The 23,486-nt window shown below is 37.0% G+C and overlaps 3 protein-coding genes across 3 annotated transcripts; 2 read left to right on the top strand and 1 right to left on the bottom strand.

Annotated features, from left to right (window-relative positions):
- The first annotated feature begins 3,377 nt into the window (after nucleotides 1–3,377).
- On the top strand, nucleotides 3,378–10,872 carry LOC110613712 (5'-methylthioadenosine nucleosidase). Its single transcript, XM_021754960.2, has 8 exons — nucleotides 3,378–3,656; nucleotides 3,766–3,829; nucleotides 4,772–4,863; nucleotides 5,491–5,597; nucleotides 5,873–5,947; nucleotides 6,384–6,458; nucleotides 7,906–7,998; nucleotides 10,430–10,872. The coding sequence occupies exons 1-8, from the start codon at nucleotides 3,572–3,574 to the stop codon at nucleotides 10,625–10,627; spliced, it is 789 nt and encodes a 262-aa protein (XP_021610652.1). The 5' UTR covers nucleotides 3,378–3,571; the 3' UTR covers nucleotides 10,628–10,872.
- A 727-nt stretch (nucleotides 10,873–11,599) lies between these two features.
- Nucleotides 11,600–13,796, top strand: LOC110614177 (type III polyketide synthase B). The gene is made up of 2 exons (XM_021755671.2): nucleotides 11,600–12,315; nucleotides 12,558–13,796. Exons 1-2 carry the CDS (start codon nucleotides 12,132–12,134, stop codon nucleotides 13,547–13,549), a joined length of 1,176 nt encoding a protein of 391 aa, XP_021611363.1. The 5' UTR covers nucleotides 11,600–12,131; the 3' UTR covers nucleotides 13,550–13,796.
- A 525-nt stretch (nucleotides 13,797–14,321) lies between these two features.
- On the bottom strand, nucleotides 14,322–17,280 carry LOC110614178 (ER lumen protein-retaining receptor erd-2.2). The gene is made up of 6 exons (XM_021755672.2): nucleotides 16,913–17,280; nucleotides 15,895–16,094; nucleotides 15,606–15,746; nucleotides 15,447–15,527; nucleotides 14,738–14,862; nucleotides 14,322–14,621 (listed from the first exon to the last, which is right to left on the bottom strand). Exons 1-6 carry the CDS (start codon nucleotides 17,133–17,135, stop codon nucleotides 14,573–14,575), a joined length of 819 nt encoding a protein of 272 aa, XP_021611364.1. The 5' UTR covers nucleotides 17,136–17,280; the 3' UTR covers nucleotides 14,322–14,572.
- Between the last annotated feature and the right edge of the window lie 6,206 nt (nucleotides 17,281–23,486).

Genomic DNA, 23,486 nt, shown 5'->3' with positions numbered 1-23,486 from the left:
CTGATCAAATCAAACGGAACTAAAATAACCAAAATTTTCAAAATTAAAAACCGAACCGAATCGAAATAAATAAAAAAACCAAACCAATTTTTCAAATTAATTCAGTTTAATTAGTTTTTTCCATTTGAACTGAATACTGCTCACCCCTAAATAAAATCACTATCTCAAAATCCAATAATCTTTTGGGTAGAAATTGACAACAAGATTTCAACACCTCACTTTTACCCACTGGTCATCACGACACGAATAAACAAATTTGTTGTGAAGAGAATTTTAATTGACAATGGGAGTTTCATGAACTTGATCATATTAGACGTATTTGAAAAGTTAGGACTGCACCAGAAAAAGAATCTCTATCGAGTCCCCTATCACTAAGTGGGTTTGGAAAAAAAAAGTCGATCTAGTAATTGGTGTCACCAACTTGACAATAGTGATTGGAAATGAGAAATTCAAAAAAGAGACATATGCTAAACTTGCAATTGTGGACATTTCTTTGTCATATAATCCAATATTTGGGCAAGCCATACTTAACAATAATGGGATCATCATCAGTGTGGAGTATCTATGCTTGAAAATCCCCGTGGTAAGGGGGATAATAGTGGCAAAAAGGATCTAGAAGTCCGCCTAAGAATGTTACAGGCAATCTACTAAGGTGATCTATCAAACATCTCTACCCTTCTAAAGAAACTTGAGTTGCTATCTCCCCAAAACTAGTAGACAAGGTTACTATGGTGAATTAGATGAAAGGAAGAAGGTTAGGTTGGATTCAGTATTGGATGGTCAGAACCAGGTGGTTCTGAAAACTTTCCAAAGCTACATCTCCATTTCTGCCTTAAAGCCTGAAGACGTAATAGGGTTAGATCCCTCCATCATCACCTATAAGCTGAATGTGGATCCATCTGCCAAACTAGTCAAACAGAAAAAGAGAAAGTTCACCTTTAAGAGGTAAAAGATAAAGTTCACCTTTAAGAGGTAAAAGATAATTGCTAAAGAAGTACAAAATTTGAAAAATGTTAGTTTTGTCAAAGAAGTTTAATACTCAACTTGGATGGCGAATGTGGTGTTTGTGAAAAAATGCAAATGGAAAATGGAGGATGTGTGTTAATTTTACTGATTTGAACAAAGCCTTCCTAAAAGACCACTACCCTCTCCCTTCGATTGATAGATGCAATGGCTGGACATATTGTTTGCTCTTTAGTGGATGCAATTTTAGGATACCACCATATTATAATGGATGAACTTAATGCAAAGAAGACAATTTTTATTACTGATGAGGGAGTATTCTGTTACAAAGTTATGCCTTTTGGTCTCAAAAATGTTGGAGCAACATATCAGCATTTAGTGAATGGATTATTTCAAGATCACATTGGCAAGATTGTAGAAGTTTATATTAATGTTATAATCATTAAGAGTAAGAGGATGGAAGACTATGCCTACAATATTGTCACTGCTTTCAACATCCTTGATAAGGCAAACATGTTAATTCAGAAAAGTGAACCTTCGAGATTAGAGCTGGGAAGTTCTTGGGGTTTATAGTTTCAGAGAGAGGGATAGAAGCCAACCCAGATATGATTAAGGTGATCATGGACAAGCAACCTCTAAAAACCATAAAAGAGGTGTAACAATTGATGGGAAAATAACAGTGCTCGGTAGATTCATATCATACTCCACGTGAAGATGCCTTCCCTTCTAGCGACTTTTGAAAGCAAGAAAGCAGTTTCAATGGAGAGAAGATTGCCACACTGCTTTCGAGGAACTAAAAGCGTTCCTTTCAACACCGCCTTTGCTAGACACATCAAGAGAGGGTAAAATTTTATATTTATACCTTTCGGTAACAATTGAAAAAGTGAACTTGGTACTGATAAGAGAGGACCATGGGGAATAATTTTCTATCTACTATACAAGCTAGATATTGAAGGGGTAAACATCAATTACCCAACTCTAAAAAAGTTAGCCTATGCAAATGCAGTGTGCTGCACCCTTATTTTGAAGCCCACACAATTAAAATTTCCTTCCTTAAGAAGGCACTTCATAGGTAAAAAATTACTGCGCGGTTAACTAAATGGTAAATCCAATTAAGGACGTATGATATATCAGATACACATCAAAACAAGCCTTGAAAGTACAGACATTAGCAAATTTCATAGTTGAACTCACCCTTACCATTTTGACTGAAGTAACCTATTAATTTAATGAAAAGAGAGAAAACTTAAACTACACTTCTAACTTATTAATTTTCCCTTTTGTTTCTTCTTTTCTCCAACTCTATAACTGCCCAACCCTCTAATTTACAACTATCAGTGAGTGAATCAGAAGCAAAATGAAAAGGGAGGGTGTATGTGTTTAAACGAGAACCAAACTCTAGGAATTGTTAGCACATAGCATTTTATCTCTAAATGAGTTTATGAGTATTGACACTTCAAGCATTGAAATTGATTTGAGAATGATCTAAATTGAATTCAATTTTTTTAATTTTTTAAATATAACTCATATTTATAATTATATATGATATTATGAGATTCAGAGAATATGGTTTACAATAATTGTGTAAGTTTGGCTTGAGATGAGGGTGTTCCTCTCCTTTTATTCTTTCCCTTTTGTCTGCTAGTGACGCCTAATGGCCTCTCTGCTACAGTGCTACCTTCTTATGTCACGCAGGTCCGTGCGTACGGAAGCGTCAGATGCCCTCTCCATGCCAGTCGGCCATTTAATGCCAGTCGGCCATTTAATTCCCTTTGGCGCATATGCGGGCAAGGCTGCGAAATGATTGGGTCTGCTGCCTTTCCCCTTCTCATCTCACAGAGCTGGGCTCCCTCCTAATATACCCGGACTCTTGAGTGACCCGATCCGCTCCGTGGACTCCGGCCAGGGCTAGAAGTGTCGGGCCGATCTGACAGAGAAACTTCATGGGCTTTGGGCCAGCACTGTCTTCATAGACTCAACCCTCTCTTAGAACGCGTGAAATACGGCGGTCATCAATATATTATTTAAAATTAAATATTTAATAATTTATTATTAAAATTTAATAGGATTAATAAAAAAATCATACTTTATTAAATGACAAAAAATACATCATCCTTTTATTAAAAAAATAAACTTCAGACCCTAACTCAAATCACAAAGTCATTTGTAATTTTTTTATTTTAATTAAATATTCAATATCATGTGATCAAAATTTAATAATATTAATTGAAAAGTATGTCTTTACTAATATAATATTTTTTATCACAAAATAATCTTAAAATCTAATTTGAAAAATGCATAAAACCACTAAAATAATTTTTTATAATTTTTTTATAAATTTATTTGTGATCGCATTAAAAAAAATAGTATATTTTCTAAATACATAAATAGTTATAAATCCATGAAAAAAAAAATTTTTTCACAGAAAATAATAATAATTTGTTACCCCGCAAAATATTTGTCAGTGTTCTTCTATTGGCCGAAAGGGGGTAGGGTGAAGAAGAAATTGGAAACTACATTGTTGAATTGTTTTCTTGGCCTTTTCTTTAGCTTTCCAAGAAATTTGTTACTACCATTACTCCGTTAGTCAGAGAGATAGAAACAGGCTATGGCTCCTGCCGGCGAGGAATCAGGCGCTGCAGGTGAAGCCATGGTTGCTCAAGGCCCAATTTCCAATATCCTCATTATAATCGGTACTCCTTTCTTGTATTTTACCTTTGATTATATCACTGTACAAGTGTATGTTTGATATGCATAGATTTTTACTGTCTTTATTGATTGGATTTTTGATGGAGTAATCAGCTATGCAGACGGAAGCGATGCCTGTGGTGAACAGATTCCAGCTTACGGAGGAACCAGAGCCTGCGTGAGTTTTCGTTTCCTAAATCTTAATCGGTGCTTCTTTTCATTTTTTTTCCTCTACTCCTCTGGACTTTGTTATTAGGCTTTAATTTTTTTTTTCTTAGTTTGAGTTAATTGATATTGTCGTGGAACTCGCGGTCTTATTATAGTTCTTTACGTTCTAATGAAGCTTTCTTTCTTGCGTTTTTTCCCTTTTTCGTTTCATTCTCTTATATTTGTGTAAAAAGAGTCAATTTTTCTTTTAATTTTCATTTCATTCTCTTATCTGTGTAAATAGTCAATTCTTTTACTTTTGAGCTTGATGGGTAATTCAGGGATTTTCGTTTTCTTTCTCAAATAAGCGGAGAAAAATTACTTGGGTATGGAGTTTCTGTGCTTTAATTGGTTTTGTCAGTGAATATGGTATGAGATAGCTCTTAGCTAGATGACACTGTTTTTTTATTCTTTTTATTTTTATTTTTTATGCTTATTAAACCTATGCTAGTATTTTTCCCCCCTCTTCTTGGCCGCATTTTTTTGTGAAATGAAGTAATTTGATTGTTCCAATTTTGTTGGGCTAAACTAATTTACAGAACATCGATATGTATATATTTCTTAGACCTTGGTGCTTTTCTTTTTCCTCTTTATTGACCGCAGAGAGCTCTTCTTTTCTAACAACAAAACAAAATTTCTTCTCTCTCTATCTCTCCCTAAGGTCTCTAATCTATGTTTGAGTTGTAGTTCAGTTAACAAACTTCTTCAGAAAATTAGATTCTTGCTTGCAATTAGCAGTGGCCCTTTTGTTTGCTTTACGCATAATGTGAAAATAGTTACCCTTTGTGCTGATGTAACTATCATTACTGGCTAATTTAATTTGTGAAATTTGATGTGTTTTCCTGTTCTGTTTAGGTACCATACATGTTCTTGGTTGTGCTTAACATTAATGAGTCAATGTCTGATTGCGTAGGTTTCCAAAAGGGGTTCCTTGGGTTCGCTATCATGGTATTTACAAGGATCTCCATATCAACCTGGTGTGGCCAGGAAAAGATTCAAATCTAGGTAAGTTGTTTTTGATTGCAAGTTTTTCTCCCGTAATTTCATAGTTCTTTGAAGGATTTTTGGCTAGCTTTCCATGATAATCATAACGTCCCGAGCAGGCACTTCCGTCCCACTTTGAAAGGAAATGAAATTTGCAAGAGTTATATGTAATCATAGTCCAGAACTACTAAATAATTTGTGTTAACTATTTTGAGCCTAGTGAAAAAAGGATCCCAAAGTTTTTTTTGGCCAGTTAGAGTTGAGTTGTTACAATAATTAACAAATAGCTTTAAACATTAAACACTAGTGGGGGGGGGGGGGGAATAAAAGGGCAATACACTCTTTTGATATAAGATTATTGAAAGAAATAATAATAATGATAATGGTTCTTATATTTTCTGTTTTTTTAACTGTTATTTAAATTTTTTATGTATTTTAGACTGAATGTTCCACTACTACACCTATATCACAAATTTTAAGACATAAGTAGTGCCAATAGGATGCACGTTTTTTGAAGTGGGCATCAAATTTCGTATGCTGCTGCAATACTTGAACTAATTAGAATGTCTAAGAGCAGACATTATATGCCAATAGCAGCTGCATGGATTAGTCTCTCAATTACATGTTTAAACCATCCATTTCTTTCAGGGGTCGATAGTGTAGGCACAGTTTCTGCATCTCTTGTGACATATGCTGCTATCCAAGCATTACAGCCTGACTTAATCATCAATGCAGGCACTGCTGGTGGCTTTAAGGTTTGTTCTTCTTCTTTAATAGAGTTCGAAAACTTAAATGAACTTCTAGTTATCTTTCTACTGTTTATACTGAAATTTCTTCCATTACAGTAAGGATTCTTTTCTTTGTTCTTTTAATTTATCATATTATGGTGTATGATATCATTTTCTGGGTCTGAGCTACTTGGAATTTGCTAGTATTGTAAGGATTGCACTGGCACTAAGCAAGATATAGCATGTTTTTATTTCCATTAGAAGCAAAATAATGCATTTTCTTTTAAATTTGATGTTTCCAGGCGAAAGGATCATCTATTGGTGATGTGTACCTTGTAAGCGATGTTGCTTTCCATGACAGAAGAATCCCTATCCCTGTAAGTACTCAGTTTTCCTTCATTTGCTTCTTATCCTCTTAATGATGCAACAGGACTTGAAATTCACGTATCTCTATTCTTGTTGTATATAGAACCTTGTGATTGCCTAAGAGTATATATACAAGCTACAAACTTAGTTACTTTTTTATCATTATTTTTTGCCAAATCAAATTGCTTACTTTAGCCCTTACATTTGCAACCTAGAACTAGAGTTCTGTAGATGCTAAAGATCACTGGAAATCCTAGTGAAATCTTGAAGCAAACCAAAAATCTCAGACAAGATGGAAAATATATGCATGTCCCTAGCAAATGGCTAAGGTTGAGATTAAGAACTTCAATTCTGCTGCATGCATTACAAAGTAAATTTCTACATTTCTCTGTAATGGATTTTGTGCCCTTTTCCCTTCAATTTATGCCTTTATTTTGCCTCTTGTAGGTTTTTGATCTGTATGGTGTTGGTTTACGTCAGGCTTACTCAACACCCAATCTTCGGAAGGACCTTAACCTGAAGGTAGTTACACTGAATGCCTGGAAAATCACTCCTTATTTGTGTGTTATAAAATGTTTTCTTTCAGGAATTAGATTTTAGTTTGTTGCAATTTTAGCCTCCTGCATATCTCCATATGGAAATGGAACCCAATACCTAGGGTCCAGACACATGCCAGAAAAAAAAAAAAAAAACAGAAGAAAAAGCCACCCTAAGGTAAAAATACTTATGGGAAACTTAACTACCTGCCTTGACTTGTAATTTAGACATGGCTAATAATCCACTATGGACTCAATATTACATTTTGAAATTAGCATGTGTTTTTTTCCTTTGCCAAAAAAGAGTATATGCGTGTTGCATGTTCTGTCAAATATCATGTTGTGCCGTAAAATTGGTTTGGATGTGAAAAGGATACGCATTAGTCAACAAGGAGATGCAATTTAAAAGCATCATTCCAGGTATTTTTCTGGAGTGCCAAAGGGTCATATGTGTTCAGTCTGGGTTCTTGCTAAGCTTATGGAGTAACTAGAGTAGAAATATACTTATGCAAATTAAAGACTGTTAATTAGTAATTATTGCCAGGAGGTTGTAATCGATCTTCTTTTTCATGGACCCTAACTTCAAAAACTTGCATAACTTTTTGGCAAGTCATCAAGTGTAGGTGGTTTATTGTCTTGCTCTGTTTTTTGTATTTGATTCTCAATGATTACCATTGTGTTGATAAGGCATGGACATCTTAAGAGAAAAAGGATCTGAATATGTTGCTTGAGAACTTCAACTGTGGATGTTCAAAATGCATCCTCATATTGTTCTTGGTGCTAAAGAAAGTGAACATAATTTTGGGCCCTTGCTATTTCTCTTTAATAGGCGTGCGAAAGAGGTGAGATTCATAAATGAACCTTTTTATTGTTTCAATGATGGGAGTATAGTTTAGGCCTTTTCAGATTTCACAGCAAACCAACCCTGCCGGAAAAGGTGCACTTTATGTGTATTTTGTTTTACTTATTTTATGTGGTGGTGGTTTGGACTATTATTCCTTTGAACGATTCATTTTATTATAGTTCTCAATGGCCTTGCTGTCGAATGCAGTATTAAGTGTGACATCTATTGATCTCATTTGTACATGTGTACTATCTGTTTTACAGGTGATTTGTCAGTCCTATCACCTATGTGCTTTTGCCAGACTCAGTTAACAAAACCTTTTGTTGGTTGAGTTTTACTGTTTGTGGTGCCTTTAATTTAATAGTGCTAAGTGAAAAATTGAATTATATATAGGTAGGATTTTCCTTCAAATAACAAGGATAGGCTTGAACATATTTTGGGATCATTTGAATTCATGAAAAATAATATAAGAGTTCTTCTACAAGAATTTGTATTTATTTTTAAAGCATGATTGAATTTTTCTGATTCATTCATTTGGAGCCTTCAGCATCAGCTAGAAGTTCTAATATGCAATCTGTTCATGGTTCAGATTGGCAAGTTGTCTACTGGAGACTCTTTGGACATGTCTACACAGGACGAAGCAACAATTATTGCAAATGATGCTTCAGTTAAAGACATGGAGGTAACGTTTGAACATCATCTAATAAGATTTGAGCTGAATGGGTCATGGCATCCCTGCCTTAGATTTTAGTATCTTATAGATTAGATGTATGCTTATTTAAGCTGTTGCGATTGGTATAACTAAGATTTTCATGTAAGGAGCCTTGCATTTTGATAATGGATCATGATTATTTGTTTATGCCTTATTGTGGAAGGTCAAACAAGTGAAAGTATGTACAAATCAAGTTGTCAACTCTGTAATAGCCTCATGGCAAATGTTTATTTAGTCTTAGACTTCCTGTGCTATTCTTTCATGTTAGATGAAGATTATCTATTATTCCATAGTTGTATTCTCAAAGATTTGAATTCTTTTCTTCCTGTAATCTAGCTGTCTTAGATGTGAGGCTTATGAAATTCTTTTTGCCCTTCATTTTCTTGCGTCGTATTGGACTGCCAAACAATGGCGCTGTTGCATACAATGCATGACTTTCAGGTTTGGATTTCATGCCAACTCATTTCAGTTTTGATGAACTTAAAACAATGTGTTTTTCACAGCCAAACCTCGTGTTCAATACCTCCCTGCAGTTTGCACATATTTAACTTCATTCTTTTTCCTTTTAAAGGCAGTACCTTTGTGCATATGTTTATAGTTTCAATTTCATAGCACGCTTTCTATACCAAAAAGAGAGTGATTTTTGAGAACATCTTTGGCCACATTGCAGCAATGGATGGAAAATAATTTCATTCATGGAGAAGAATGTGGATATTCACTCTCTAGTTCCTCCTGATCTAGGAATTGCATAAAAATTAGGTGGTCGTCATTTACATTCTGTTCACTGCTGTTATGATAATTTACTTGCTTAAAATGATTTAGGGAGAATGCTATTTTAAAGGAATGATAACAGTCCTTGTTACAAAGGCAGCAATAGAAAAGGGCCCAAAATCATCTATGGTTTATTCTAGAAAGCTAAAAGAGAATAACAGAATTGATGACTCAGCAGGGGCACGCGAGAGAGGCTAGCTAGCAGCAGGGATAGGTATCAATTATAAATAAGTGTTGAGTTGGTGTTTCTTTACTGATGTCAATGGCCAAATAGCCAAGGGGAGAAATCTTATTACAGCAGAGTATAACCAACCACTCTCAAGGAGTCACCGCATGCAAGGAATAAAAAACATGCCTTTCTCGTTATTCTATACTCTCTTATTTATAATTATACCTATCCCTGCTACTAGCTAGCCTCTCTCATGTGCCCCCAGATGAGTCATCAATTTTGTTATTCCATTTTAGCCTTCTAGAACAAACCATAAATGGTTTTGGGCCCTTTTCTATTGTTGCCTTTGTAACATCACATCCCCTAAAGAAGAAGCCTTGGCCTCAAGGCTAAATAAAGGAAATTGGCCCTTGAAATCAACTGTCTATCCAAGTAGCATTCTCAACCAATTGGCCCACCCAATGAACTAAGAGTTGTTGGATTGGAAGTTCTTGTTTACGAATGGTGCGTGTATTCAAAACAGCCCCTCGTTCAACCATTGGTAAGTCATGAGTAGCCAAATCTGCAGGTAAGGTAGAAACAGGAGTATGATTTCCAACGACACATTTTAGTTGAGACACATGGAAAACCGGGTGAATGCAAAATGAGGCAATCCAACCTACTGGGTCTATCCTGTCGAACAATGACATCTCAATTTTCTCAGTAAGGGAAGTAGCAGAAGGTAATGTTGATAATTGGGGAAGAAGAGGTGAAAGGGATGTATTGGGAAGTAGTGGAATCATCCAAAGCAATAGACTTACTCCGGATGAAGGAAGTCGAGAGATTCCAGTTTGGTAAAACGCTGGTCTTGTTCAGATCGCCAAGCAGCTTGTTCCAGTCGGAATGATTCAAAGACATCTTCCAAGTCTATCGTGTTACTCTCCACCTAATCGACACGCAACTCCATTCTAGTCTTGGGCATGGACTAACACCGGCAGGTCGGACCACTTTGGTAGAGTAAGGAACGAGAAGCGACTCCATTCTAGTCTTGGGCATGGACTAACACCGGCAGGTCGGACCATTTTGGTAGAGTAAGGAACAATTAACAGACAAAAACAATAGGAAGAGATGAGTTGGTGTTTCTTTACTCATATCAATGGCCAAATACCCAAGGGGAGAAATCTTATTACAGCAGAGTATAACCAGCCACTCGCAAGGAGTCACCACATACAAGGAATAAAAAACATGCCTTTCTCATTCTACTCTTATTTATAACTGATACCTATCCCTGCTACTAGCTAGCCTCTCTCACGTGCCCCCTACTGCGTCATCAATTCTGTTATTCTCTTTTAGCCTTCTAGAATAAACCATAAATGGTTTGGACCCTTTTCTATTGCTGCCTTTGTAACAGTCCTCAATGCATTGTGCATGTTCCTTCTGCTTCCACAAAGGTTTAATTATTTTCTTGAAATTTTGTTTCAGGGAGCTGCAGTTGCTTATGTTGCTGACCTTTTGAAAGTCCCTGTAATATTTGTAAAAGCAGTGACTGATATTGTAGATGGTGACAAGCCAACTGCAGAGGAATTCCTGCAGAATTTGGCTGCAGTGACTGCTGCACTTGACCAGGCAGTTGCCCAAGTAGTTGATTTCATCAACGGAAAGTCTCTCTCTGAACTTTGAAATCCCTCGAGCTTCACTTCATGATTAATCTGAATATTATCTGAGAAAGTATCATATGTGGATTGGTGTATAAGTTGCCATGTTTGTTTAAAGAAATGTGATGTCTGGGCTAGAACCACTATTACTTGAAAGCATATGAATTGAGCGGCTTAAAAGGTGAATGTTGATAAATCATAGTCATTTTACTCGATTTGTGAGTGTTCACACCTTGATTTACAATTATTTCAATACACGGATTTAGTTCATTACTTGTGTCTGAGATAGTTGTGGTTGCGATGCTGCTGCTTTTAATAGTTTTTTTCTTATTCGGTTCACAAGAAGATTCATTTTCTTAATGATATTTTGTATTTTTCATGAATTTATGTTAAAAAGACATGCTTTTTATGTGTAATTTTGTAAGTTCATTAAACTCGATCAAGTCATTCCAAAAATAAACTTGGAATGGGAAATTTCAGATATAGACATCCTTATTTATTTCGAGATGACCCAAATATGCTAGCTAGTATTTCAAAAATATTAAGTTTTTCTGCACCTATTTATTTCAGTGGCTATTTGTCTTGACAAATCTTTAAGATTGCATGCCACTTCCTGATGCCTTTTTTTTCAACTTCAACAAATATGTTATTACATTGATTATGAAGCTCAATTCTTCGAAATTCAGGATTCTATACTAGTTATATTAGTTGTGAAGTGTGATTTTTCAAAAAAAAAGTCTTTGTAAAGTGTGATTTTTCGAAAAAAAAAGTCTTTATAAATGATAATAGGATAGGTCGAATGTGAAATTACTCTTTTATTTCTCTCAGTTGAGAATTAAATCATGAGATTGAAGATAGCGGTTGAGAATTAAATCATGATGAGATTGAAGATAGTTTTAAGCGTTTATTTTTTTTTATTTTAATTTAATAAATGAAAAATATAAATTTATTTTATTAAAAGAATAAACTTTAAACATACATATATTTTAATAAAATGTTAAATGTTTATATATATAAATAAATTTTTAATAAATATATAAATTACTGTCCAGTTGAATTATAGAGATTCGGCGGCGGAGTTATCTTCTCTCGTTTCTGCCCCACACAAAATCGGAGCAGACATGGTGAATTCAGGGAAAATGATCGGATTCAGATAAATTGTCATCCTCGATAGAAGGGTATAGGCATACATTTTTGAAGTATATGTAGCAGCACCATCAGTTCAGCTATGACTAAGCACCAAAAAATTACCAAGATCTTTAAAAATAACCTGCATGAAAGGCTTGCTTCTCAACTACTGCTTTATATATATACCACAAAAGCACACTTGTGTCTCGCACCCTTCTGCAAGAAAACTTAAAATACTTAGGCTTCCCATAAGCCTTTTGAATATCCATTGCATGTACTGCAGTTATATATATATGTATACACAAGGATTGCTCGTTGCTTCATTGCCCATAAAGAAGCTCGTATACTATTTCTTCTAGACACTGTAGTTTTCTTCGGTTTCTATTTTCGGAAGTGAAGGAATGGGGAGTGAAGAGACTGTACAATCAGGTTCTTCGAAGAAGGCCAATCCTGGCAAAGCTACAATTTTGGCTCTTGGCAAGGCATTTCCTCACCAACTTGTCATGCAGGAGTTTCTGGTTGATGGGTATTTCAAGAACACCAATTGTGATAATCCAGATCTCAAGCAGAAGCTAGCTAGACTCTGTAATTTCAACTTTTCTCTTTTGTTTACTGATTTTTGCTTCCATTTTTATGATAAATGCTTGCATATCTATTGAGACAAACTTAAAATGAAGGGACAAAGTACTATAATATATAACTGAAACTTGTTACTAGTGCCAGCTATTGGTTTTGGCAGAACTCAGAACTTAGAACTTAATACAACAAATACATTCACTATCCTAACCGAAGTAACTGTCTTTTATTTCCTCTGTGGCTTCTTACAGGCAAGACAACAACCGTCAAAACAAGGTATGTGGTGATGTCGGAGGAAATACTACAGAAATACCCCGAACTCGCGGCCGAAGGCCTCCCTACTGTAAAGCAGCGATTGGATATCTGCAATGATGCTGTGACGCAGATGGCTATTGAAGCTTCACAAATTTGCATCAAGAACTGGGGCAGGTCAATGTCAGACATAACTCACTTAGTCTACGTTTCCTCAAGTGAAGCTAGGCTACCAGGTGGCGATCTTTATCTTGCAAGAGGCCTTGGTCTCAACCCCGAAACACAGCGTATCATGCTATACTTCATGGGTTGCTCTGGAGGCGTGGCCGGTCTCCGGGTCGCAAAGGACATTGCTGAGAACAACCCTGGGAGTAGAGTTTTGCTAGCTACTTCTGAAACTACCATAATTGGATTCAAACCACCAAGTATAGATAGACCATATGATCTAGTTGGGGTTGCACTCTTCGGTGATGGTGCCGGAGCCATGATAATCGGCACAGACCCAGTTTCATACAGTGAGCGTCCACTCTTCGAACTTCACACAGCAATCCAAAATTTCTTGCCTGAAACAGAAAAGATTATTGATGGCAAGCTCACAGAAGAAGGGATCAGCTTCAAGCTGGCAAGGGAGCTTCCCCATATAATTGAAGACAATGTTGAGGGATTCTGTCATAAGTTAATGAGAAATGCTGGAGTAGCAGAAAAGGAGTACAATAAGCTGTTTTGGGCAGTTCATCCAGGAGGACCTGCAATATTGAATAGGATCGAAAAGCGACTTGATTTGCTGCCGGAGAAACTAAATGCCAGTAGACGAGCTCTGATGGACTATGGTAATGCTAGCAGTAATACCATTGTCTATGTGCTGGAGTACATGATAGAAGAGAGCTTCAAGATCAAGGAGAAAAATGAGAATTGTGAATGGGGATTGATACTCGCTTTTGGACCTGGAATTACCTTTGAGGGAATTCTTGCCAGGAACCTCACCGTCTAATTACAATGTCATGTTTCTATGTAATAACCTGGGTTCCCTCTAGATGTCATACCAGGGATGTCTGTACTTGAATTTTCATCCGCCTAATAAAATGAATTCCGTGTAACTTGATAATCCATTTTGTTTCTTCTCTCACTCAAACTTAGATCTTAGTGACGTATCCAATATCGATGTTTTCTTTCAATTGAGCTGCTGCAACTGTGCAGTCATCTTGCATATTAGATTAGCTCAATATGTAAAACAGATACTGAATATAGTTTCAACATGCACCGACGTGCTCAGCCTGATAGGAAGTGCACCTTTTAATTTAAACAAAGACAAGATATGGATTAATCAAAGTGGTAGGAGTAAAGCATCCAGAGATCAGTTTGTGTTAAATGTACACTTGCATGCTACACGGACGAAGATTCATCAAATTTCAGAGAACACAGAAATCTCATTGGACAAAAGGGCATACTATAAACAAAATGCTCAAGCTGTTGCGTTAATGAGCAGATTAATGGCATGTCTTTTAGAATCTGCTGACAATTTGCAGATGAAATCAAGAGTCATTTGTGGCAGCAGTTGCGATGCATTCATGTCTTTTAGAATCTGCCAACAATTTGCAGACAGAATCATGCCTGTTACTTTATGAAAATCACATTCAATAAGCGAAAGCAACACAGAATGTCGCCTCACATTCCTAGTGACAACCTCCAATATCGACAATTTGCTCAGAAGTAATCCAACTAGTTTCAAAATTGACAAGGATTATATCCATAAGAAGGGGAAAAAAAGGCAAGGGACTGGTCTATACACTTCAGTAAATGATCAGCACTGACAAAATAAGTTAATCCAACTATAAAAAACTGTCTCAAATATAAATATCCATCAGATTTTCTGCATCCCCAAATTTACAAATGACCTACTCTACTTCCAGTCATAACAGCAGGGGAGAACAATGTATGGGGGAAAAATTGCCTGGAAACATTAATTTTGGATGGTTATGTTGCTCAAAGCACCACAACAGATGACAAACTTAAATCACACCACTCCTGAGGGAAGGCGGAGAACAAGCTGTCCTCCAAACACACTGCAAAACCCAAATTGAAATTCATAATAAGAATGACAAAATTGTCATGAAAAATGTCAAATGGCACATCTATTTAGTCCCTGGTTAAAAGAAAAGATGCTCAAAAATTAACATACCTCTTGACATAATAGTAACAAAAGTCTGCTAAGATGAAAGTCTGGACAATTTCTGAGATAAGAACCATAGAAGGCCATAATCCATACCCCAAGGCTACCAGCAAGCGTCCACGAGTATCTAAAACCTGTTCAAGCTATAAGCAATAATATGAGAATCAAAACAGGAATATAGATGGAGAATAACTTGTGGTGCCAGTTAACCAACCAGATTGCAAACAAACGGATGCTTGTAAAATGACCACATACAATTAAGCCTCAACATCATTTTGTAGATTTGTATTATTACAGGGTATATATAGGAATATATGATGGGTTGCAGGAAAAGAGAATTGTTGAATGATAACCACTCTGCATGAATTCCTTATCATATTGCAATTTAAAATATGCAAGTTCTACAAATTTTGATAAAAGTATTACATATTTTGCAGAATTATTCAAAGTGACCCTCCTAAATAACATTGATACCGCTCAATTATGGATAACTGAGCAAATACATCATCAAAATATAAGTAAATATAAGAACAGAATAGGAATTCAAGTGATATCCTGACATCCCTTCATGCAGATTCAGGTACCAAGATAGAACTATCTAGATTGAATACAAGATGTAATTAGTTCCCAACAACTTAGATGAGGGCTCAATCATTTGAAACCAAATACAAACTAACTCAAACATAATAAATACAGCTTGAATTTTGCAAGAACAAACCTGGAGAACCCAATGGGCACAACTCAAGAACCTCGCAACACCCAACGCAAATACATAATGTGCTGTGAATGGTTCAACTATCTGAAAGTACAAGAGACGATGATAATTTTCAACTCAAAAACCTTTTAAACATAAATCTTCTACCTTATGCAACAATACCTTTGTGTTCTGCATGACCCGCAACTGAGGTAATACTGAGACAGCTTCCAGGTACACACAGAATGCCCATGAAATCCTATTCAATAAATTATGAGATGTTGATGGATGAATAAGAAGTGCTAGAATAGCACAGGGTAGCACCTGCATCAGAATTAAAAATTTAAAAAAGAAAACAAGGATTTCAGTTAAAGAGATATGAATGTCAGACATAAAACATCATTCAATAACAAGAGAATGAAAGGAGTCTGACAAGCAACAACTGCAAAGGTGGTTTCAGATGTATACTCACCACATAATATATAGCAAAGTTGTCTTTGTCCTCCATATAACTAGACTTCAATTTGAAACGGATCATATAAATGACCCACAAAGTCGTAGCCAACGTGGCCAAATCAAGTAAGGTATGTATATCATACTCCATCACAAAGCTGCAATACAGCCGGACAGCTAAAAACATAGCTGTCAATTCCTGGGACTTGAGTGATAGTCCTGCAAATCATTGAATGGATTGTCAAGAAAGAACTGATATCTTTCAAGGAAAACAAAATAAAGACCTATGTAACCCTTATTGTCAATTAATGAGATTGGTGAAGTGTCAATTAATCCTTCCGTTAGTTTGCTGGAAGGAGACTTCAAGTAAGAAAAACCCACTTCAAGCTAAACAAGATTAGCCAGAAGGATCCTTACTAAAACAAAATCTGATGAAAATAGGCTATACTAAAAAAAAAAGGCTTTTGCCCCTATCATTGGACTCAGACCTACTACAGTGAATCCAGAAGGAATAAGTCGATGAGACTATTAGAATGTACTCGCACTAAGCAAGACGATGCCAATTATAGCCCATCCTAAGCAACCAATCCAAAAAATTTGCATTGCACATTCTTTTTATCATCCAATTCAATAGAGATCACTCACACCAACAAGCTGAATATGCACAAATCCACCAAAGAATTGAACTTGAAATTTTAAGTTCACAAAAAAATAAAAAATCATAGCTCGCCACTCATAGAAGAGAATCCTACGAGAAAGCTAACTAGCTGAAGGGTATAAAAAGGATTTCGCTGTTCTTCAGAAGTTTGCATTCATGTAAAACAAAAAATAAATTAAAATAAAAAAAGCCAATATTTATGCACAACACCCGACAACCCAAAGAAAGAAACCCAACATAAAACGATCAAAATCAAAATCAAAATTAATAGGCAAAACCAGTAAGAAATTCCAAAACTTAGTGTTACGTCGTGAATTTCTCTCTAATTCCTACAATTACCATCAAAAGAAAAAAAAAACTAAAATTTTCCTCTTTTTACCAGCGCAAGTCCTCTCCTTCGTAAGCTTGTATATAAGTACAATGATACCGATTGAGTGAACAGCCTCAGCAGCGATAAAGAGACTGTCATGATCATGTACAATAAATCTGAGGAAAACGAGAGCGGCCATCCCCAACACCACGCCCAAAAAAGCCTTGACCTTGGACGGCTGTCGCCGTACCCATGAAGTGACGGCGTGAATCGGCCTTTGCTGCGGCCTCATCGGCGAAAAGGATTGATTTTTCCCAGAAAAGGATGGAAAGTGGGAGAGAATTAATGAGAGAGAATACGTAAGTGGATTTTATTTATTAGTTTGCGGGAGTTTACAAATTTAGGACTTTGGGAGTTTGGGTTGCTTTGAATTATATTAAATTCCGGAGACCGGGGGTTTAGGGCTGGTGGGTTTGATGGGTTACGTGTCCGGATAAGAAATTACTCTAAGCTAAACCCCAATTTCGCTATGGAATCAATTTCAAATCTTTTGGTGCTTTCCTACGAAATCAAAAATTTTTTTTCTGTTTTTTTATTTTATTATTAGCATTTTTTTATCCAAAAATAAAATAGGATGACAGTCTTTTTTCTATTGGATGTTATATGGTATGCATAATCAATTCTTAGTGTTAAACACTTAAATTAAATATTTAGTAAATTTTTTAAAAAATAAAGGACAGCTCATATGAAAATTATGAGTTGTATTTTAGATAACTCTAAAATTAGAGTGGTTTTTAATAAATTAATAGCTGATTTAATTTAATTTTTTTTTATAGATTATATTATTTTTTATAAATTATAATTTTAAAAAATATAATTTTTATATTAATATATTATTTAAAATTATGATACATAATATATAAATTAAAAATACTATAAATAATAATAATTAATATTGTTCTTATTTATTTGTCGGATTGACATATCAAATATGAATTTGTAAGAGTAAAGAGGATATCAGTGAGTTTGTTTGGCAACTTTCGATACTTAAATTAGTAATTGATGTATGATAACAAGACTATAAAATAAATAACTTGAGGAGGAACATCCCTGAAATATTTCTTTTTATACGATTTAATGATCTTTGTTTTGTGACCAAAGTGGAACTCAATCCCTTGAAAATATGGACTCTTTAAGTTATCTTTTTGTTTAGAGTGTTTGTTTTCGGATCCACACCAAGAAAAAAAAATTCAGCCTTGATCAATTTTGTTTCCACCTTGATTGCTGAACTCTTTGAGTTTCGATAGTCTTTGCCAAGTTTCTTAGATTCGGACCACCGAATTCCTTGAAATCCCTTTCTAGGGATTCAGCAAAAACTGTCGAATCCCTTGAATTTGTCGAATTCTTTAAGGGATTCGATTAATAAAGACTCAATCTTTCAAAAATTTAGTTACAATCTAATTCATTAAAGATTTTGACATCTTAGAAACCAGGTTTTTAATAGAACTTAGTATCGAAATTTTAGACTTATTTTTATTGAATTCATGAGTTTTGAACCATATTTTTTTTCAGGTTTTATGTTCGAGGGAGCATCAATAATTAAATTAGTTATAATATTCATTATTATATTAACATGTGTATAAAAAATAATTAAATTCTAAAATTTTAATTTTAATTATTTATATATTATATAATAAATTAAAATTTTTATATTTATTTCATTAATATAATAAACTAATATATATTCGTATTAGTCATTTTACATACTAATAGTAATAATTTATCAATCACTTAACATATATCACTTAGAATCAGTCCAATTACAATCAATTATCGGCTATTAGCCATCAATAATAGTTATCAATTATATTTAATAGCTAAACCAAACATACTTTAAATGGTATTTAGTTGCTATATCTAACAATTAAACCAAATATGCCCTAAATAGCATTCAGATCTCTACTCTTCAAATCCCAAGTTCTTCTTGATTGCATGTACCCTAATCCTGTCATTCCGTCCTAGATCAATTGTTTTTAAGGTGGACATTCTGTTTTGGGGCTTCATTTGTGTATTATGCTTATTAGAATTTGAGCCAGTTTGGTGCTGTTGCTTCCTCCCTTTTGGTTGTCTTTCTTGAAACTCTTCAGTGTGCTTGGTTTTGATAGTTGTATCCTCAGAAATGCTGTTTTCAGCTGTGTAGTGGAGCCGATGAAGGTGGTAGCCGTGAAGTTATTGAAAGTCTCTCATTAGCTTTAAGTTTTCCTTGGACCAGTCAGCTTTAATTTGTTTTTGGACTTTTGAACTTCAGAATCTATTTATTTTCTTTGTAATTAGGCTTCGTCCTCTACAATTAAGCCATTATTATTATTGAAACTTCTTTATCTTCCGGTAAAAAAAAAAAAAAAGATTTACTATTTAGTCTCTGGATATTGTCGTTACAAAAAGAAACTTGACTGAAACAGAGACATTAAAGTAAAACAAACTTGATTATTTTATTTGAATAGAATGTGTTTATATACAGTTCTATTGAGTATTCTGGAAGAAAGTATGCGTCATAATGTTCAACTGTTGTTGGAATATCTGATCGATTCCAATCTAGTCATTTTAGAGCAATTATTTGACCTAGTCATCTTGGAGTAACAGCCGGTCGTTCATTAATCCCATCATTTTAATTTAGGGTGATCGTCTGGTCGTCCATTGATTTCAATCCAGTCATTTTTAGAATAGTTATCTGACTTGATCATTTTGGAGTGATCGTCCGACCTGATTTATTGGAGTAGTTGTCTGACCTGATCTTTTGAAATGATCGTTTGACCTGTCCGACCTTCATCTAACCTTGGGTGATCGTCCAACCTGATCTTATGGAATGATCGTCCAACCTGTTCGATTTTCAGTCCAACATTTTTGTAATACCCGGCTCGAGTCCGGCATCGGAATTCCTGTAGTCCGGTGGAATCTCGGGTGTCGGAACCCTCGAGAAGGGTAATGCATATGTTTTCTAAAGTCTTTTCATTTGTTTTCATGGTTTGAAGGGTTAAAAGACTTGAGTTTTGAAAGAAAAGCAACAAGGGAGAAATGCAAAGGTTCGGCCGCCGAAGGTAACTTTCGGCCGCCGAACATTGCATGGTTGCGGCTTCACGTTCGGCTGCCGAAGGTGGTCTGGCCAGCCACCTATAAAAGGGCCAAGGGTCGGTGGAAGGAGGTTATTTCTCCTCCACTTGCAGCCAGAGGTGAGTTCCAGCCTCTCCTACGTTGACTTTCCTGTTTTCCATGATTTTCATCAAATCTTTCAAGAGTTTTAAGAGTTTTGGTGATTTATGAAGGTTTTGAGCAAAAGAACCAAGTTTTGAAGCTTGGAGCTTTGGAAGAGCTTTTCTTCATATCTCCACGTTAGGATCCTTCATCCTCAAGTTGTGTAAGAGGTAAGTGAAGATCCTGAGCTTCTTTGATGATTTTGAAAGGTTTTATGAAGTTTGTATGGGTAGTATGCATGTTTAGGTTTAGGTGAGGTTTTGGTGATTTGTGGTGTTCTAGCATGATTAAGTGTTATGTGCTATGTTTGTTTGGGGTTTTAGGATAGTTTTAGACCCCTTTGTGCATATATATGTGTATATGCTAGTTGGGAGTAGTTGCTATGCATGTTGGTAGGTTTTTGGGCAAAGTTTGCATGAAACAGAGCAGGGTTCTGCCCTTCGGGCAAAACCAGGTTCGGCCGCCGAAGGAAGGTTCGGCCGCCGAACCCTTTGTGGAGGCAGTTCGGCTGCCAAAGGTTGCCCCCGAAAGCTAGGCTTTCGGTTTAGAAAGGGACTTTCGGCCGCCGAAAGAGGGAGTTCGGCCGCCGAAAGTATGTGAGTTTCGTCTCTGGACGAGACCTTCGGCCGCCGAAGGTGCCGCCGAACATGCATGAGTTTCGTCTCTGGAGTGGGGTTTCGGCCGCCGAACCTGCCGCCGAAAGTGCCCTGTCCAGCTTCCTTTTGCATGTTTTATGTGATGGTTTGAGGATTGTTTAGAGGGGTTTTGGGGAGTTTCTTAGAGATGTTCTTGAGTGAGTTTAGTCCCTCATTTGAGTCCACCTGTGTAGGTACGGACCAGAGGAATCAGGGACATCAGCAGTGAGTTCAGTGTCAGAACCTGCAGAGTCAGTTCAGAGAGAACTACAGGTGAGTGGAATTTAACTTAATGTTTTAATATGAAAACTGATATTTTATCATGCTTCATGCATCATGAATATGCTTTAGGGTGAGTGCATTAGTGTACACAAAGATGATGCATTGCATTGATCCTTGTACTTGGCATTGCTCCTTGTACATTGCTTATGTGAGACGGCACGGACTTCGTGAGGATTCATTAGCCCTCAGAGGAAAGACCTGGAACAGCCTTACGAGGACCAGGCATAAAGACCTGGAACAGCCCTACGGGGACCAGGCAAATGGTACTTAGGTACCCCAGATGAGATAGAGGGAGTTTTGATCCGTCCGGCCGAGGTTATGTGATTATGTGTTGCATTCCATGAGAGCATGTTTTATCACCTGTATTTGCCTATTCTACTCACTGGGCTATTGTAGCTCATCCCTCTCTCCTAACTTCAGTTGTGCAGGTTCAGAGATCAGAGAGAACTCAGCAGGGTACAGGAAGAGTACAGAGTTTTGTAATAGCTAGTGTGGACATGTATTTGGACAGAGATAATGTATATGTACAGTGTATAGAATGGTGCTTGATTTATAAGACTTGTAATCCCTTGGAGTCACATGATCAGTTTATGTATGTTTCTTTATTGTTGTATGTTTATGAGTAAAACCAGGCTTAACATTATGAGCTTGATCCGCCTAGAGCCATGAGGAGCTCTAGTAGGGATTAGTAGAGCACAGAGAGAGTGCATGCACAGGTTAAGCCTTGGACTAAAGAAAAGTTTTATGGTTTTACAGAAAATGTATGATCATGTATGGGAGTTCACAGGTCTACAGACAGGATAGCAGGCTTACTACGGGTCCCGGCGACCTTAAGTCGATCTGGATCCTAGTGCCGGTGGCAGTTCGGTTTCCGGGCTGTTACAGATTGGTATCAGAGCCCTAGGTTCACATGGTCGGACCTATAGAGAGAGTTGGGCTCATAGAGAAGTTTAGTAGGTCAAGCACCATAGGAAAACATGTCCACTAGGATAGGATGTCAGTCCTGTCTATATGCTGATGTGCAATGCCCTGAGTTATGCATGTGCATGTTTTTGATGTGTTGCTGATGTGTTATGTGATGTTGTGTTCCAGAGAGTGAAGATGCGAGGAACTCGTCGATCCGCGAGATTGACAGGAGTCCCACCCGTAAGTGAGGGTACAGCTGCTCGTCCACCTGCCTTGCCAAGGGCAAGATCTCACAGGTCAAGCAGGGAAGGAACGTCACGAGACCCTAGAAGGTCTTCTGACGAGAGCAGGAGAGGAGTAAGTAGAGGGGGAAGGTCAGTAGAAGAAAGAGGTGTGAGGGAAGAGGATCAGAGTAGAGATGCAAGCATGGGTATAGGAAGGTCAGAAGAAGGTATGGGGGAGTCCCAGGGAGGCATGCAGGCCTCGGGATTTGGCTATCCACCCTTTCCACAGGGCCCAGAGTATCCGATGGGAGGCACGTCGGATTACTCCAGTTTTGCCCCATATCCACCCTACATGCCATATATGCCCTATCCTTCCTTTTATCCACCCTATCACATGTATCCACCCCCACCTGTTCATCCAAGTCCAGTACAGCCTGAAGTGAGGGAATCAGTTCCTCCACCACCACCTCCTGAACCAGTAGCCCCTGTTGTGGAAGCACAGCAACCCAGTTCGTCAGGGGGAAGTAAGGTGAAGATGACCGAGTACTTAAAGTTGGATGCTCCGAAATTCAATACAGGAGATGATCCCTTTGAGTATCTCAGTGCAGTCAGAATGATAACAAGTGAGTTGGGAGCAGATGATGGTAGAGCCATTGAGATGGCAGGGTTCACGTTAAAGTGCAAGAAAGCTAGAGAATGGTTCAAGAACTATGTGGACCCGAGACTTGAGAGTATGACATGGGAAGAGTTCGCCAATGAATTTGCTGGATGGGCTTTTCCTGACAGTTCTAGGGAACTAAAGGTTGTGGAGTTTGAGCAGTTGAGACAGACGGAGGTGATGAGCGTTGATGAATATACAGATAAGTTCCTGGAATTGTTGCCATATGTCGGTCAAGCATATGATACAGATCAGAAGAAGGCAAAGAGATATGCCACAAGGCTTCATCCCAGGTATTTCTCTTTGATTCTTCATGCGGAGAAGGAAAGTTTCCACTCTATTGTGGATGCTGCTAGAAAGATGGAGGCCAGTGCCATAAGTCAAGGTGTAGTCAAGGCACAGTCTTCTGGTGGTAAACCAGGTTCCTCCTCACAGGGTACAGTAAGTGCAAGTAAGAGAAGATGGGAGAAATTCAGAGGAAAGAGAGGCAAGTTCTGGAACAGGCTTAAGTCGGGTCTAGGAATGAGTAGTGGCTCCAGTTCTGGCGCAGATTTTCCAGTGTGCAAGAGGTGTGGTAAACAGCATAGAGGAGCTTGTCAGTTGGGATCCACAGCCTGCTATAGATGTGGGCAGGAGGGACATTATGCACGGGAATGTCCTCAGGCGACTTTGGTTGCACCATCCCA

Source organism: Manihot esculenta, chromosome 4 (genome assembly GCF_001659605.2).
Source record: "Manihot esculenta cultivar AM560-2 chromosome 4, M.esculenta_v8, whole genome shotgun sequence".
Lineage (NCBI taxonomy): Eukaryota > Viridiplantae > Streptophyta > Magnoliopsida > Malpighiales > Euphorbiaceae > Manihot > Manihot esculenta.
This window is presented reverse-complemented; position numbering and strand designations above follow the sequence as displayed.

What these genes read in the sequence shown, in the direction of transcription:
- LOC110613712 (XM_021754960.2), top strand. Translation starts at nt 3,572, where the DNA reads ATGGCTCCTGCCGGCGAGGAATCAGGCGCTGCAGGTGAAGCCATGGTT. An exon ending in CAATATCCTCATTATAATCG is followed by an intron (nt 3,657 to 3,765) that starts GTACTCCTTTCT and finishes TGGAGTAATCAG; the next exon opens with CTATGCAGACGGAAGCGATG. An exon ending in CTTCAGTTAAAGACATGGAG is followed by an intron (nt 7,999 to 10,429) that starts GTAACGTTTGAA and finishes ATTTTGTTTCAG; the next exon opens with GGAGCTGCAGTTGCTTATGT.
- LOC110614177 (XM_021755671.2), top strand. Translation starts at nt 12,132, where the DNA reads ATGGGGAGTGAAGAGACTGTACAATCAGGTTCTTCGAAGAAGGCCAAT. An exon ending in GCAGAAGCTAGCTAGACTCT is followed by an intron (nt 12,316 to 12,557) that starts GTAATTTCAACT and finishes GGCTTCTTACAG; the next exon opens with GCAAGACAACAACCGTCAAA.
- LOC110614178 (XM_021755672.2), bottom strand. Translation starts at nt 17,135, where the DNA reads ATGAGGCCGCAGCAAAGGCCGATTCACGCCGTCACTTCATGGGTACGG. An exon ending in GAAGGAGAGGACTTGCGCTG is followed by an intron (nt 16,095 to 16,912) that starts GTAAAAAGAGGA and finishes AATGATTTGCAG; the next exon opens with GACTATCACTCAAGTCCCAG. An exon ending in GTGCCCATTGGGTTCTCCAG is followed by an intron (nt 14,863 to 15,446) that starts GTTTGTTCTTGC and finishes TAGCTTGAACAG; the next exon opens with GTTTTAGATACTCGTGGACG.